We start from the raw sequence: 15063 nt of genomic DNA on the forward strand, positions 1-15063 counted from the left end.
GGGCAGGGCAGCAGGGTCCATAGCAGGGCAGCATGGGGAAGGGCTCGGTGCCTGCCCCGTGCCAGGCCTGACCCAGCCCGTCTGGCGACGCAGGAGGTGGTGCGGACGCAGGGTTTCCACGAGCTGTCGGCCGCGGCGCTGGTGGCCGTGCTCCGCAGTGACCGGCTGGCCATCGACGAGCCGGACCTCATCCGGGCCGTGCGGGAATGGGCCCACGTCAGCTCGGTGAGTGCTGGGGGGGGGGCATTGCTCAGACCGTGGACACAGGCCAGGGACTCCTGTGGGTATCTCAGCCCCCACCCCAGGGATGCTGGCTGGGGTCGCCACCAGCCCGGGGGGCGGGCAGGGATGGTCACCCAGCGAGTGCCTGGCAGAGCTGGGAATGGACCTGCGTCCCGATGCTAATCCACAGACCCCACACCTCTCCCAGTGCGTCAGTATCCCCTGGGAGCCTCCGGAGACCCCCCTCGGACGCCGTCGGGTTCCTAGCGGCCCTGGGGGGTTTGCCAGCTGGACACGTCCCCGACCTGGCTGGGTCATTCAGCCCTTTGCTCAGAGCTTAGGGAGCCGGACCGAAGGCAGGATGGAGACGCTGCAGCTGCCTTTATAGGCCTTGTGCCACGTGGCTCGTGCGGCCCGTGGCCCCAGCAGGCATCTCCGCGCCCGGCCAGCAGGCAGGCTTGGTTGTGCCAGCCCCGCCCCCGGGGGGTCCGAGGTGAGGGCACCTGTGCAGTCTCTGGGGCACAAGCCCAGTGATGCCAAGCCCTGCCCATCCCATTGTGCCCCCCCAGCACGGCCTGACCCCGCGCTCTGTTCCAGGCCGTGCTGGCGCGCCCCGTGGCCGAGGTGGCGGCGCTGCCGGTGCGCGAGCTCCGCCTGCCCCTGCTGTCGCCCCGCGAGCTCGCAGCCCTGGAGAGCCTCAACCAGAAGGATCCGCTCATCCCGGTGAGCGCTGCTGGCTGCAACCCTGCATCCCCCGCTGGGTCTGTGTCCGTCTGTCTGCCCCCGCCGCCCCCCGCTGGGCCCGCGTCCGTCTGTCTGCCCCCGCGCCCCCCGCTGGGCCCGCGTCCGTCTGTCTGCCCCCGCGCCCCCCAGCTGGGCCCGTGTCCGTCTGTCTGCCCCCACGCCCCCCGCTGGGCCCGTGTCCGTCTGTCTGCCCCCGCCGCCCCCCTCTGGGTCTGGGTCCGTCCGTCTGTCCCTGCGCCCCCCGCTGGGCCCGTGTCCGTCTGTCTGCCCCCACGCCCCCCCGCTGGGCCCGTGTCCGTCTGTCTGCCCCCGCCGCCCCCCTCTGGGTCTGGGTCCGTCCGTCTGTCCCTGCGCCCCCCGCTGGGCCCGTGTCCGTCTGTCTGTCCCCGCGCCCCCCCGCTGGGTCTGGGTCCGTCCGTCTGCCCCCGCGCCCCCCGCTGGGCCCGTGTCCGTCTGTCTGCCCCCGCGCCCCCCGCTGGGCCCGTGTCCGTCCGTCTGCCCCCACGCCCCCCGCTGGGCCCGTGTCCGTCCCTCTGCCCCCGCGCCCCCCAATGGGCCTGTGTCCATCTGTCCGCCCCCGTGTCCCCCGCTGGGCCTGTGTCCATCTGTCTGCCCATGCGTCCTCAGCTATGTTTGTGTCCGTCTGTCTGCCCACGCGCTCCTGGCTGTCTGTCTGTTCAGCTGTGTCTGTGTCCGGCTGTCTGTCCATACACCTCTGGCTGAGATCAGGCCCTTGGAAAGGCCTGGCCGGCCATTTCGGAGGGAGGGCTCGGCCCTGTGGGACTCGCTGCAGGTACTCGGGCCGCCCCTTGCCTGGGGTGGGTCTGGACAGCGCCCCCAAGATGGGGAGCGGCTGGCGAGATGCCGAGGGACCAGGGTCAGGAAGCTGCTGCCAGGGAGAAGCAGGAATGTTCCTGGCACTGACCCAGCTCCTGGACCTCGTGCTACGCACCAGCCGTATCTCCCTTCCTGTCCCCGCCCAGCCCTGCCCTGCCCCCCTGGTGCCAGGCCCTGTGCCCATCGCCCCCTGGCTGGGAGCTGCCTGCTCAGGGCCCTGGCGTCTCTCCCGCAGGTCGAGGGCATCGCTGAGGCCTGGAAGTGCCACGTGCTGCGGAAGGGCAGGGGGGCACCGTCCCAACTGTGCCAGCGCCGCAGGGGCACCCAGCCCCGGGAGCACCACAGCTACCTCGCATGAAGGGGGGCCGCCAGCCTCCGGCTCCGGGCACGGCCGGGGGGCAGGGACCGGCTGTTCGCTCGTCTCTGGGCTGAGGGGCGCCGCTGGCCTGGGGCGCCCGTTGTGCCAGAGCTGAGGGCTGACCTGGGGCGCCCGTTGTGCCAGAGCTGAGGGCTGGCCTGGGGCGCCCGTTGTGCCAGAGCTGAGGGCTGGCCTGGGGCGCCCATTGTGCCAGCCTCGGGAGCCCCATGCCCTTCGGCCCCGTGCTGTGCCCCAAAACAGCCTGATCGTCAGGCCAGGCTCTGCCTGCTCCACCCGTGTCTGCAAGGCACCGCCAGCCCCTGCCCCCAGCGGCCCTGGGTACAGGGTTTGCCATACAGGCCAGTCAGGCCGCCCAGCTGCCACTGCAGAGTTTGTGGGGCAGAGCGGTGCTGGGTGGAAGCTCCCCCATCATCTCCTATTGGGTCACGGATGGATGGGCTGAGACTCCCTCAGCTGATCACCCCATGGCCAGGAGGTGGACTGGGACAGGCCTGGATTTTCCTGTGGCCCAGATGGGAGGGCGAGGGGGCTGACACAGCTGCCCCACATCCGAGCCTGAACTTGTGTGGGGCTGGGGAAGGTCCGGTTGGCATCTCCCACAGCCCAGGGACTGCTCCAAGGCAGTGGCCCCCAACCATGTGTATGATCCCAGGTTGGACCCCGCAGGCCCCAGGGCCCCGCCACCCCCTCACCTGTTCACCAGGCCACCGAAGGAGGGACTCAGCCCCCACTTTCCGTGGGGCTGCCCTGAAGAGCAGGCAGCAGCAATAAAGCTCCATGGATCTCCCTGCCGAGTCAGCACCTTGATTTCAGCTCCGCGGGGGAGCCCAGGGCTGGGCTGGCAGGGGCTGCGGGTTGGGAGTGAGAGGCCGTGGTGGAGCTGGGGGGTGGGGGGAGCCCAGGGCTGTGCTAACAGGGGTTGCAGAGAAGGACTGGGGGCCACTGGGGGATCTGGTGAGGAGCTACCCATGGATGGCCTTTCCTGTCCCTAGTGCCCGGTGGGGGGAGCATTCCTGGGGAGGCACCACGCCCTGCTCTTTCCATGACCGGGTGTGGGGGGACCTCGCCCTGCTCTGGCCCGGGCACCGGAAGGGCCCAGCAGCTGAGTGCAGGTAAGGAGGGGCAGGCTGCAACTGGTGTTTGTTTGGGGTGTGGGTTGCTAAGTGGCCCTGGAGCAGAGGCCTGGCAGGATGCCCTCAGGGAAACCCTCTGGCATGCACTGACTCATCAGCTGACGCAGGGAGAGGAAGGCGCAGGCCTGGGCCTCAGCAGCGCTGGGATCCGGCCCCTGGCTCAGCCGCACTGGGCTGGCCCACGTGCCAGTCACCCTGCACTGCTGTCAGTCGTGCCTGCACTATGGGCGTGCTCAGAGGGGTGCAAAGAGGTGAGCTACGCCCCCAATCACCAGGCCGGCAAACAGCCACGGGAGCAGGGGGCCTCTGGGCAGCGCTGAGACCCAAGGCACCAGAGCCGGGCACGGCGGCAGGGCTGCCATCCGCCCACGTGGTCACAGGAGAGTCGTTCTGGCCAGGCTGCCGGCTGGGGGAAGCAGGCAGGGGCCTCAGGCACATGGCCAGTGGCCAGGCCTGTGGGCTCGGCAGCACCTCCCCAGGCCTGGTGTTTGGGGACCCCAGAGGTGGCAGCCCCAGAGGCAGGGTCTCGGGTGCTCGTCCTCCAGCACATTGCGCCTCAGAGACTCACTCACCCTCCGTGTGCGCAGGGGACTGGTCAGCAGGGCCGGGGCAGGATTGGGCCCTTGATCTTCCCCTGATCGGGCCCCCGTGCAGCTGAGTGATCAGCAGCTGAAAGAGAGAGCCCAGCACCTGCCCTCCCCCCGCCCCACAGGGCTGCCTGGACCCCTCACGCAGGTAGCTGGACCAGGCAGGACCACAGGGGCTCAGCATCAGCTGGCGTGAACAGGTGCCCTGAGAGCCCGCCCCCGCCTAGGAGCCTGCTTCACGCCCCGGGCCAGGGTGAGATGACTCCTTGGCTTGAACCAGCTGCAGAGCAAGATCTGGGGCCCTGTGTGCACCCCCCAGCTGTGCCCAGCCTGCAGCGCCCTCTGCTGCTCTGCCTGCCTTGCTATGGCTGGCACTGCTGGCGCCCCTCACCCCACAAGGCAGCCCCTGCTAGCCCAGCCCTTGGCTCCCCCCATCACCCAGCTCTGCCAGAGCCCCTCACTCCCAGCCCACAGCCCTGCCTCTCTCACTGGTGCCTCTGATACGGCTGAGTGGGGCTCAGGAGGGGCCCCCCGCCCCGGATCCGAGCTTGGGGCTGGCACACGGTGTTCCCTGCCCCCACCCCGAGGGCTTTGCTCCCGGTGGCTCTGGAGCCCAGAGACCCTAGGGGCAGGGGGTAGGAGGCAGCTCGTGCCCAGCCTGGCCAGGTCCAGGGTGCGGTTCCAGCAGCCGGCCACACACGCCCGGCCCGGTGTGGCCCCTTGGTCGGGGCTGGCACAGAGCTGGGCGGGGGGAGGCACGCCCCCCCCGCACCTGAGCCCGTGTCCCCCCCCCGATCTCTGGGCGACGCTGCCGACGCAAAGGGGGAGCCGCCCCATCCGGATCCTGGGGTGCAGCGAGGAGCCGGGGGCAACTCTACCTGGCACCCAGGGAGCCGCTCAGAGGTGCGCGGGAGACTCCCTCGGCCCCGGGCCACGCGCCCCCGACGCCCCGCGCTAAACCCCGCCCCACCGGAAAATAAATCTCTGCTGTCTACACTGGCCCTTTTGCGCAAAAGTCTTTCGGAAAAAGACTTTACCCAAACGGGAGCAGCATAGTATTTCCGCAAAAGCACCGACAATCTTCCATGAGATCAGTGCTTTTGCGGAAATTCAAGCGGCCAGTGTAGACGGCAGCTGGCAAGTTTTTCCGGAAAAGCGGCTGTTTTTCCGGAAAACGTGGCCAGTCTACACACAGCCCATGAGGAGTGGGCACAGGGGTGGGATGACCCCTTTTTTCTATGTTTTCTCCAAAGGCCCCCCCGCAGAACTCTCATCCGCCCCTGCTGCCAGGGAGGGAAGCCTCAGCAGCCCCATTTTGCCAAAGGGAGAAGGGAGGCCCGGAAGAGGTGGGGTGACGTGCCCGGGGTTAGCCAGGAGGGCTGGAGGTGTGGGGCGTGTGCGCGTGTGCGGGAGGGGGAGCGGAAAGGGCGGATGCTTCTCCTAGTGGGAGGGGGGAAGATTCCTGTGCCTCCCCGGAGGGCTCCTGCCTTCTCCCCCCCCACCCCACCCCACCCCGCCCCCGCTTCCTTCTTGCCCCCCCGTGTGCTCCGGATGCGCCCGGCCCGGCTGGGCCGGGGTGTCGGGGGATGGGGGGGGCGAGAGCGGAAGCCGCACGGAGCCGGTGCCTCCCGAGTGGCGGCCCCCGCCCGAGCCAGCCCCTGCCGGGTGTGCGGGCCGCAGCCGGGGAGAGCGCCGGCGGGGTCGGGAGTCGGGAGTCGGGGTGCAGCAGCGCCGCCGGGCTCCTCGCCGCCGAAGCGGGGCTCAGGCCGGAGAGGGGAGAGAGAGCGAGAGAGCGGGCGGGGGCGTGTCCCGGGCGGAGGGGCGGAGCGGCGTGAGCACGTATGCAGATGCGGGCGCGAGCGGAGGCTTGTGGGAGCGGGAGCGGGCTGGCGAGCGGGGCCCGCCTTGGGCGAGCGGGGCTCGGTTGTGGGTGTCGGGGGCGGCTTGGGGGCGGGTGCGGGCGGTAGGGGAGCGTTTGGGGCGCGGCGGTGCGGGTGCGCGAGGCGGCGTCCCCCGTGATGTGAGAGGGTTTGGGCGGTGGGGGGCAGGCGGTGGTTGTGCGGGTGGAACTCATACTTACCTGGCAGGGGAGATACCATGATCACGAAGGTGGTTTTCCCAGGGTGAGGCTCATCCATTGCACTGCGGGTGTGCTGACCCCTGCGATTTCCCCAAATGCGGGAAACTCGACTGCATAATTTGTGGTAGTGGGGGACTGCGTTCGCGCTTTCCCCTGGCGCTCTCTGTGAAGAATAGACCGAGTAACGGGCGAACGGAGAGGGAAGGTTGGTGCTTGTGTCCTCGCTCTGCGGCGAACTTCGCTCGCTTTCCGCCTTTCTTTTTTCTCCGCTCTCGGAGCCTGCTCCGCGCTCCGGCGTGGCCAGGCCCGGGGTGGGCTCTTTTCTCTGCTTCTTCCGTCATCTCCCGGGAAGCGCGTCGCTTTCCTAGGCCATTGGTGCCCCTCTTCAGCCACCCTGCTCGCTCGCTCGCTCGCTCGCTCGCCTTACAGGAAGTTTCCCCTAACGGCCGGCCGGCCCTCGCTGCACCTGCACCTGCACCTGCACCTACAGCTGCAGCCCCAGCCCCAGCCCCAGCCCCAGCCCCTTGCTTCTCGTCCTGGAGCCCCCCTCCTCTCCCCCAGCTTCAGAAGAACCAGAAGTTCTCCCTTCTCTGCCTAGCAGCCTTTTATGGCCCTGAAAGCTCTTAGCAGCTCCCCTCTGGCAGACTCCCTTCCAATCTTCCCTCAGAGGCTCATGCTTTCTACGCCCGCCCGGCACAGTCAGTTTCTCTTGCATTTTTCTGCATTCCCTGTCTCCCATTTGTATGAGCCTGCCTCCCTTCCCGCCCACAGGGCACAATGCTCCAGCTAGGCCGAATCCTCACCCTGTAGAGCGGAAGAAGAATTACTTTTCGGCTACGTCTACACGGGCATGATTTTCCGGAAATGCTTAAAACGGAACAGTTTTCCGTTATAATTATTTCCGGGAAAAGCGCGTCTACATTGGCAGGATGCTTTTCCGGAAAAGCGTCCGTGCCAATGTAGACGCGCTTTTCCGCCAAAAAGCCCCGATGGTCATTTTCGCGATCGGGGCTTTTTTGCGGAAAAGAAATCTGTGCTGTCAACACTGGCCCTTTTCCGGAACAGTTTTCCGGAAAAGGACTTTTGCCCGAACGGGAGCAGCATAGTTTTTCCGGAAAAGCACTGACGATTTTACAGTAGATCGTCAGCGCTTTTCCGGAAATTCAAGGGGCCAGTGTAGACAGCTGGCAAGTTATTCCAGAAAAGCGGCTGATTTTCCGGAATAAGTGGCCAGTGTAGACGCAGCCTTCCTGTCTTGCGCACGACGCTGCTGCCGCCGCTAGCCCGCCCCAGAACGACGTTCGCTGCTCCGGCAACCGTCTTACTCTCCCGACTCCCGTTTACCTCGCGGTCCTCTGTGACAGCCAGCCTCTCCCTGGCCCTCTCCCCTGCTGCGCCGATTCTTGTCCGCGGTGTTCCTTCCTAGACAGCCGTTTCCCATTTTCTCTCTCTCTCTCCCCCCCCCTCCCTCTCTGCCACCGTGCACGCCGGCGCAAGCAACGGATCGATCGTTCGTAAGCGGAGTACTTTGCATTCGGCCTCATTGAACTTCATCCTAGTCTCTCCAAACCATTTCTCCGCTTTGTCCAGATCATTTCGAATTGCGAGGATCCCGTCCTCCACGGCACCTGCAACCCCCTCCCAGCTCGGGGTCCTCCGCAGTCTTGATAAGCGTACTCTCTACGCCGCCCATCCGAATGGCCGAGGAAGGGAACCGGGCCCGCAAGGCATCCCTGCCGGACCCCCGCTCGTTACGCCCTTCCGGCGAGGCTGGGCACTACGGCGATAACTATTCCCCGGGAACGGTATCCCTGACCCTTTAGCAGCCCCCTGACGGTAGGTCCGTCCGGCTTGCGTTTGGCTAGCGAGCGCGTTCGTGCGCAAGTCACGCGAGACGGTACCCACAGCTTTCCCGAAGACAGCCCGGCTTGCGTTTGGCTAGCGAGCGCGTTCGTGCGCAAGTCACGCGAGACGGTACCCACAGCTTTCCCGAAGACAGCCCGGCTTGCGTTTGGCTAGCGAGCGCGTTCGTGCGCAAGTCACGCGAGACGGTACCCACAGCTTTCCTGAAGACAGCAGATATACCCTTTCGATAGGTTGTCCCTTCCCCCTCTTCGGGAATCTCTTCCGCCTGCCGCGAGTTTTCTGAAATAATCCTCCATGTCTCAGGTGTCACCCCAGTCAGCTCCTTGAGTACGGAGGGGGGTGGGGGGGAAGGGGGGGAAGAGGCATTTCATCGCACTGCCTCGGTATCTCGGCCTTCGCAACATCCTCCGGCCTAGGCCCCAACTCCGTGGCTGCCGGGAAACAGATTGCAGGGTGTTTAAGCACCCTGCGACAACCAGCTCGCCCTGTCCCCTCCCGCCCCTCGGAGTGTTGCGAGTTCCCTTCGTAGCTCTTCGCTGCCCGCTTCGGACGAAAGTATCAGGCGGCCTTTTTGCACCGTCCGCAGCGTTTGCCGCCTCACCCTTTCCCCAGAACACTGACGAACACGTTCCACGGTGCAGACGAAATAAGCTCTTTCGAAAGAAGCAGCGCCGTTGGCGCGGCTCAAACGGCGTAGCTTATTTCGAGCCGCGGCTGCGGCGTAGACGCGTCCAACCGGACCGGGAAGGTCGGCCTACGGTCCGCGAAATGCAGTCCTGCCACGTAAGCCGATCCCACGGCTACGCGTTTTGCGTTTCTCTTTCCCGTGCCATCAAGTCCGTTCGACGCTGAACGCCTCTGAAGGAACGGGCCTTCCGTTCTACCTGCGGGCCGAGAGTCACATCTGGATGCGGATGCGGATGCGGATGGGGGAGGGCGGGGGCCGCACCTCCCTGACACCTGGCGACCTGAATGGTGTTTCTCTGTTGCTTCCCAAAGCTCCGCTAATTGCACCTCGGCCTGGGAGCCTCTTCCTGCTCTTCAGCGTGGTTCTCCGCCCAAGGCCCCCGCCAGGCAGCGGCGGATATAGGGCAGGGCGAGCGGGGCGGCTGCTTCAATAGGCCCCGCGCCAGCGCCAGGGGCGGACTGGCCCGGCGGGATACCGGGAATTTCCCGGTGGGCCGTCCGCCGAAGGACCGGCGGGCGGCTGCTGGAGGAGGAGAAGGAGATTGGGGGGGGAGGGAGGACTGTGACGGGGCGCCGCAGCCCCGCCCTTGAAATTCCCCGGCGCCGGCCAGCACGGCCCACGTGGGGCCGAGGGAGCGCATGCGCGGCGTGACCTCACGGCCCGGGACTTTAAAACCGCGCGGCCCAGCGTTGCACCTCTCTGATTTCTTACAGTAGGAAGTCAGTGCTTTTGCGGAAATTCAAGCGGCCAGTGTAGACGGCAGCTGGCAAGTTTTTCCGGAAAAGCGGCTGTTTTTCCGGAAAACGTGGCCAGTCTACACACAGCCCGTGAGGAGTGGGCACAGGGGTGGGATGACCCCTTTTTTCTATGTTTTCTCCAAAGGCCCCCCCGCAGAACTCTCATCCGCCCCTGCTGCCAGGGAGGGAAGCCTCAGCAGCCCCATTTTGCCAAAGGGAGAAGGGAGGCCCGGAAGAGGTGGGGTGACGTGCCCGGGGTTAGCCAGGAGGGCTGGAGGTGTGGGGCGTGTGCGCGTGTGCGGGAGGGGGAGCGGAAAGGGCGGATGCTTCTCCTAGTGGGAGGGGGGAAGATTCCTGTGCCTCCCCGGAGGGCTCCTGCCTTCTCCCCCCCCACCCCACCCCACCCCGCCCCCGCTTCCTTCTTGCCCCCCCGTGTGCTCCGGATGCGCCCGGCTCCGGATGCGCCCGGCCCGGCTGGGCCGGGGTGTCGGGGGATGGGGGGGGGGGGCGAGAGCGGAAGCCGCACGGAGCCGGTGCCTCCCGAGTGGCGGCCCCCGCCCGAGCCAGCCCCTGCCGGGTGTGCGGGCCGCAGCCGGGGAGAGCGCCGGCGGGGTCGGGAGTCGGGGTGCAGCAGCGCCGCCGGGCTCCTCGCCGCCGAAGCGGGGCTCAGGCCGGAGAGGGGAGAGAGAGCGAGAGAGCGGGCGGGGGCGTGTCCCGGGCGGAGGGGCGGAGCGGCGTGAGCACGTATGCAGATGCGGGCGCGAGCGGAGGCTTGTGGGAGCGGGAGCGGGCTGGCGAGCGGGGCCCGCCTTGGGCGAGCGGGGCTCGGTTGTGGGTGTCGGGGGCGGCTTGGGGGCGGGTGCGGGCGGTAGGGGAGCGTTTGGGGCGCGGCGGTGCGGGTGCGCGAGGCGGCGTCCCCCGTGATGTGAGAGGGTTTGGGCGGTGGGGGGCAGGCGGTGGTTGTGCGGGTGGAACTCATACTTACCTGGCAGGGGAGATACCATGATCACGAAGGTGGTTTTCCCAGGGTGAGGCTCATCCATTGCACTGCGGGTGTGCTGACCCCTGCGATTTCCCCAAATGCGGGAAACTCGACTGCATAATTTGTGGTAGTGGGGGACTGCGTTCGCGCTTTCCCCTGGCGCTCTCTGTGAAGAATAGACCGAGTGACGGGCGAACGGAGAGGGAAGGTTGGTGCTTGTGTCCTCGCTCTGCGGCGAACTTCGCTCGCTTTCCGCCTTTCTTTTTTCTCCGCTCTCGGACCCTGCTCCGCGCTCCGGCGTGGCCAGGCCCGGGGTGGGCTCTTTTCTCTGCTTCTTCCGTCATCTCCCGGGAAGCGCGTCGCTTTCCTAGGCCATTGGTGCCCCTCTTCAGCCACCCTGCTCGCTCGCTCGCTCGCTCGCTCGCTCGCCTTACAGGAAGTTTCCCCTAACGGCCGGCCGGCCCTCGCTGCACCTGCACCTGCACCTGCACCTACAGCTGCAGCCCCAGCCCCAGCCCCAGCCCCTTGCTTCTCGTCCTGGAGCCCCCCTCCTCTCCCCCAGCTTCAGAAGAACCAGAAGTTCTCCCTTCTCTGCCTAGCAGCCTTTTATGGCCCTGAAAGCTCTTAGCAGCTCCCCTCTGGCAGACTCCCTTCCAATCTTCCCTCAGAGGCTCATGCTTTCTACGCCCGCCCGGCACAGTCAGTTTCTCTTGCATTTTTCTGCATTCCCTGTCTCCCATTTGTATGAGCCCGCCTCCCTTCCCGCCCACAGGGCACAATGCTCCAGCTAGGCCGAATCCTCACCCTGTAGAGCGGAAGAAGAATTACTTTTCGGCTACGTCTACACGGGCATGATTTTCCGGAAATGCTTAAAACGGAACAGTTTTCCGTTATAATTATTTCCGGGAAAAGCGCGTCTACATTGGCAGGATGCTTTTCCGGAAAAGCGTCCGTGCCAATGTAGACGCGCTTTTCCGCCAAAAAGCCCCGATGGTCATTTTCGCGATCGGGGCTTTTTTGCGGAAAAGAAATCTGTGCTGTCAACACTGGCCCTTTTCCGGAACAGTTTTCCGGAAAAGGACTTTTGCCCGAACGGGAGCAGCATAGTTTTTCCGGAAAAGCACTGACGATTTTACAGTAGATCGTCAGCGCTTTTCCGGAAATTCAAGGGGCCAGTGTAGACAGCTGGCAAGTTATTCCAGAAAAGCGGCTGATTTTCCGGAATAAGTGGCCAGTGTAGACGCAGCCTTCCTGTCTTGCGCACGACGCTGCTGCCGCCGCTAGCCCGCCCCAGAACGACGTTCGCTGCTCCGGCAACCGTCTTACTCTCCCGACTCCCGTTTACCTCGCGGTCCTCTGTGACAGCCAGCCTCTCCCTGGCCCTCTCCCCTGCTGCGCCGATTCTTGTCCGCGGTGTTCCTTCCTAGACAGCCGTTTCCCATTTTCTCTCTCTCTCTCCCCCCCCCTCCCTCTCTGCCACCGTGCACGCCGGCGCAAGCAACGGATCGATCGTTCGTAAGCGGAGTACTTTGCATTCGGCCTCATTGAACTTCATCCTAGTCTCTCCAAACCATTTCTCCGCTTTGTCCAGATCATTTCGAATTGCGAGGATCCCGTCCTCCACGGCACCTGCAACCCCCTCCCAGCTCGGGGTCCTCCGCAGTCTTGATAAGCGTACTCTCTACGCCGCCCATCCGAATGGCCGAGGAAGGGAACCGGGCCCGCAAGGCATCCCTGCCGGACCCCCGCTCGTTACGCCCTTCCGGCGAGGCTGGGCACTACGGCGATAACTATTCCCCGGGAACGGTATCCCTGACCCTTTAGCAGCCCCCTGACGGTAGGTCCGTCCGGCTTGCGTTTGGCTAGCGAGCGCGTTCGTGCGCAAGTCACGCGAGACGGTACCCACAGCTTTCCCGAAGACAGCCCGGCTTGCGTTTGGCTAGCGAGCGCGTTCGTGCGCAAGTCACGCGAGACGGTACCCACAGCTTTCCCGAAGACAGCCCGGCTTGCGTTTGGCTAGCGAGCGCGTTCGTGCGCAAGTCACGCGAGACGGTACCCACAGCTTTCCTGAAGACAGCAGATATACCCTTTCGATAGGTTGTCCCTTCCCCCTCTTCGGGAATCTCTTCCGCCTGCCGCGAGTTTTCTGAAATAATCCTCCATGTCTCAGGTGTCACCCCAGTCAGCTCCTTGAGTACGGAGGGGGGTGGGGGGGAAGGGGGGGAAGAGGCATTTCATCGCACTGCCTCGGTATCTCGGCCTTCGCAACATCCTCCGGCCTAGGCCCCAACTCCGTGGCTGCCGGGAAACAGATTGCAGGGTGTTTAAGCACCCTGCGACAACCAGCTCGCCCTGTCCCCTCCCGCCCCTCGGAGTGTTGCGAGTTCCCTTCGTAGCTCTTCGCTGCCCGCTTCGGACGAAAGTATCAGGCGGCCTTTTTGCACCGTCCGCAGCGTTTGCCGCCTCACCCTTTCCCCAGAACACTGACGAACACGTTCCACGGTGCAGACGAAATAAGCTCTTTCGAAAGAAGCAGCGCCGTTGGCGCGGCTCAAACGGCGTAGCTTATTTCGAGCCGCGGCTGCGGCGTAGACGCGCCCAACCGGACCGGGAAGGTCGGCCTACGGTCCGCGAAATGCAGTCCTGCCGCGTAAGCCGATCCCACGGCTACGCGTTTTGCGTTTCTCTTTCCCGTGCCATCAAGTCCGTTCGACGCTGAACGCCTCTGAAGGAACGGGCCTTCCGTTCTACCTGCGGGCCGAGAGTCACATCTGGATGCGGATGCGGATGCGGATGGGGGAGGGCGGGGGCCGCACCTCCCTGACACCTGGCGACCTGAATGGTGTTTCTCTGTTGCTTCCCAAAGCTCCGCTAATTGCACCTCGGCCTGGGAGCCTCTTCCTGCTCTTCAGCGTGGTTCTCCGCCCAAGGCCCCCGCCAGGCAGCGGCGGATATAGGGCAGGGCGAGCGGGGCGGCTGCTTCAATAGGCCCCGCGCCAGCGCCAGGGGCGGACTGGCCCGGCGGGATACCGGGAATTTCCCGGTGGGCCGTCCGCCGAAGGACCGGCGGGCGGCTGCTGGAGGAGGAGAAGGAGATTGGGGGGGGAGGGAGGACTGTGACGGGGCGCCGCAGCCCCGCCCTTGAAATTCCCCGGCGCCGGCCAGCACGGCCCACGTGGGGCCGAGGGAGCGCATGCGCGGCGTGACCTCACGGCCCGGGACTTTAAAACCGCGCGGCCCAGCGTTGCACCTCTCTGATTTCTTACAGTAGGAAGTCAGTGCTTTTGCGGAAATTCAAGCGGCCAGTGTAGACGGCAGCTGGCAAGTTTTTCCGGAAAAGCGGCTGTTTTTCCGGAAAACGTGGCCAGTCTACACACAGCCCGTGAGGAGTGGGCACAGGGGTGGGATGACCCCTTTTTTCTATGTTTTCTCCAAAGGCCCCCCCGCAGAACTCTCATCCGCCCCTGCTGCCAGGGAGGGAAGCCTCAGCAGCCCCATTTTGCCAAAGGGAGAAGGGAGGCCCGGAAGAGGTGGGGTGACGTGCCCGGGGTTAGCCAGGAGGGCTGGAGGTGTGGGGCGTGTGCGCGTGTGCGGGAGGGGGAGCGGAAAGGGCGGATGCTTCTCCTAGTGGGAGGGGGGAAGATTCCTGTGCCTCCCCGGAGGGCTCCTGCCTTCTCCCCCCCCACCCCACCCCACCCCGCCCCCGCTTCCTTCTTGCCCCCCCGTGTGCTCCGGATGCGCCCGGCTCCGGATGCGCCCGGCCCGGCTGGGCCGGGGTGTCGGGGGATGGGGGGGGGGGGCGAGAGCGGAAGCCGCACGGAGCCGGTGCCTCCCGAGTGGCGGCCCCCGCCCGAGCCAGCCCCTGCCGGGTGTGCGGGCCGCAGCCGGGGAGAGCGCCGGCGGGGTCGGGAGTCGGGGTGCAGCAGCGCCGCCGGGCTCCTCGCCGCCGAAGCGGGGCTCAGGCCGGAGAGGGGAGAGAGAGCGAGAGAGCGGGCGGGGGCGTGTCCCGGGCGGAGGGGCGGAGCGGCGTGAGCACGTATGCAGATGCGGGCGCGAGCGGAGGCTTGTGGGAGCGGGAGCGGGCTGGCGAGCGGGGCCCGCCTTGGGCGAGCGGGGCTCGGTTGTGGGTGTCGGGGGCGGCTTGGGGGCGGGTGCGGGCGGTAGGGGAGCGTTTGGGGCGCGGCGGTGCGGGTGCGCGAGGCGGCGTCCCCCGTGATGTGAGAGGGTTTGGGCGGTGGGGGGCAGGCGGTGGTTGTGCGGGTGGAACTCATACTTACCTGGCAGGGGAGATACCATGATCACGAAGGTGGTTTTCCCAGGGTGAGGCTCATCCATTGCACTGCGGGTGTGCTGACCCCTGCGATTTCCCCAAATGCGGGAAACTCGACTGCATAATTTGTGGTAGTGGGGGACTGCGTTCGCGCTTTCCCCTGGCGCTCTCTGTGAAGAATAGACCGAGTGACGGGCGAACGGAGAGGGAAGGTTGGTGCTTGTGTCCTCGCTCTGCGGCGAACTTCGCTCGCTTTCCGCCTTTCTTTTTTCTCCGCTCTCGGAGCCTGCTCCGCGCTCCGGCGTGGCCAGGCCCGGGGTGGGCTCTTTTCTCTGCTTCTTCCGTCATCTCTCGGGAAGCGCGTCGCTTTCCTAGGCCATTGGTGCCCCTCTTCAGCCACCCTGCTCGCTCGCTCGCTCGCTCGCCTTACAGGAAGTTTCCCCTAACGGCCGGCCGGCCCTCGCTGCACCTGCACCTGCACCTACAGCTGCAGCCCCAGCCCCAGCCCCAGCCCCAGCCCCTTGCTTCTCGTCCTGGA

General features: G+C 66.0%; 1 protein-coding gene and 3 non-coding genes across 5 annotated transcripts in view; all 4 read left to right on the forward strand.

Moving 5' to 3' along the window:
* BTBD19 (BTB domain containing 19) overlaps nt 1–2969 on the forward strand; it is a 53386-nt gene extending 50417 nt beyond the window's left edge. For both annotated transcript variants that reach the window (XM_075935834.1, XM_075935833.1), the window contains 3 exons: nt 94–225; nt 820–945; nt 2039–2969. In XM_075935834.1, the coding sequence (XP_075791949.1) occupies nt 94–225; nt 820–945; nt 2039–2161 (381 nt within the window). In that variant the 3' untranslated portion in view covers nt 2162–2969. The remainder of the gene's footprint in view (nt 1–93; nt 226–819; nt 946–2038) is intronic.
* Nucleotides 2970–5974: 3005 nt separating this feature from the next.
* Nucleotides 5975–6138, forward strand: LOC142830704 (U1 spliceosomal RNA). Its single transcript, XR_012906146.1, has one exon. It is a non-coding gene; the product is annotated as a U1 spliceosomal RNA (small nuclear RNA).
* Nucleotides 6139–10250: 4112 nt separating this feature from the next.
* On the forward strand, nt 10251–10414 carry LOC142830709 (U1 spliceosomal RNA). Its single transcript, XR_012906150.1, has one exon. It is a non-coding gene; the product is annotated as a U1 spliceosomal RNA (small nuclear RNA).
* Nucleotides 10415–14524: 4110 nt separating this feature from the next.
* LOC142830710 (U1 spliceosomal RNA) lies at nt 14525–14688 on the forward strand. The gene has a single exon (XR_012906152.1). It is a non-coding gene; the product is annotated as a U1 spliceosomal RNA (small nuclear RNA).
* The last annotated feature ends 375 nt before the right edge of the window (nt 14689–15063 follow it).

The sequence above is a fragment of the Pelodiscus sinensis genome, chromosome 9 (genome assembly GCF_049634645.1).
Source record: "Pelodiscus sinensis isolate JC-2024 chromosome 9, ASM4963464v1, whole genome shotgun sequence".
NCBI classification, from domain to species: Eukaryota; Metazoa; Chordata; order Testudines; family Trionychidae; genus Pelodiscus; species Pelodiscus sinensis.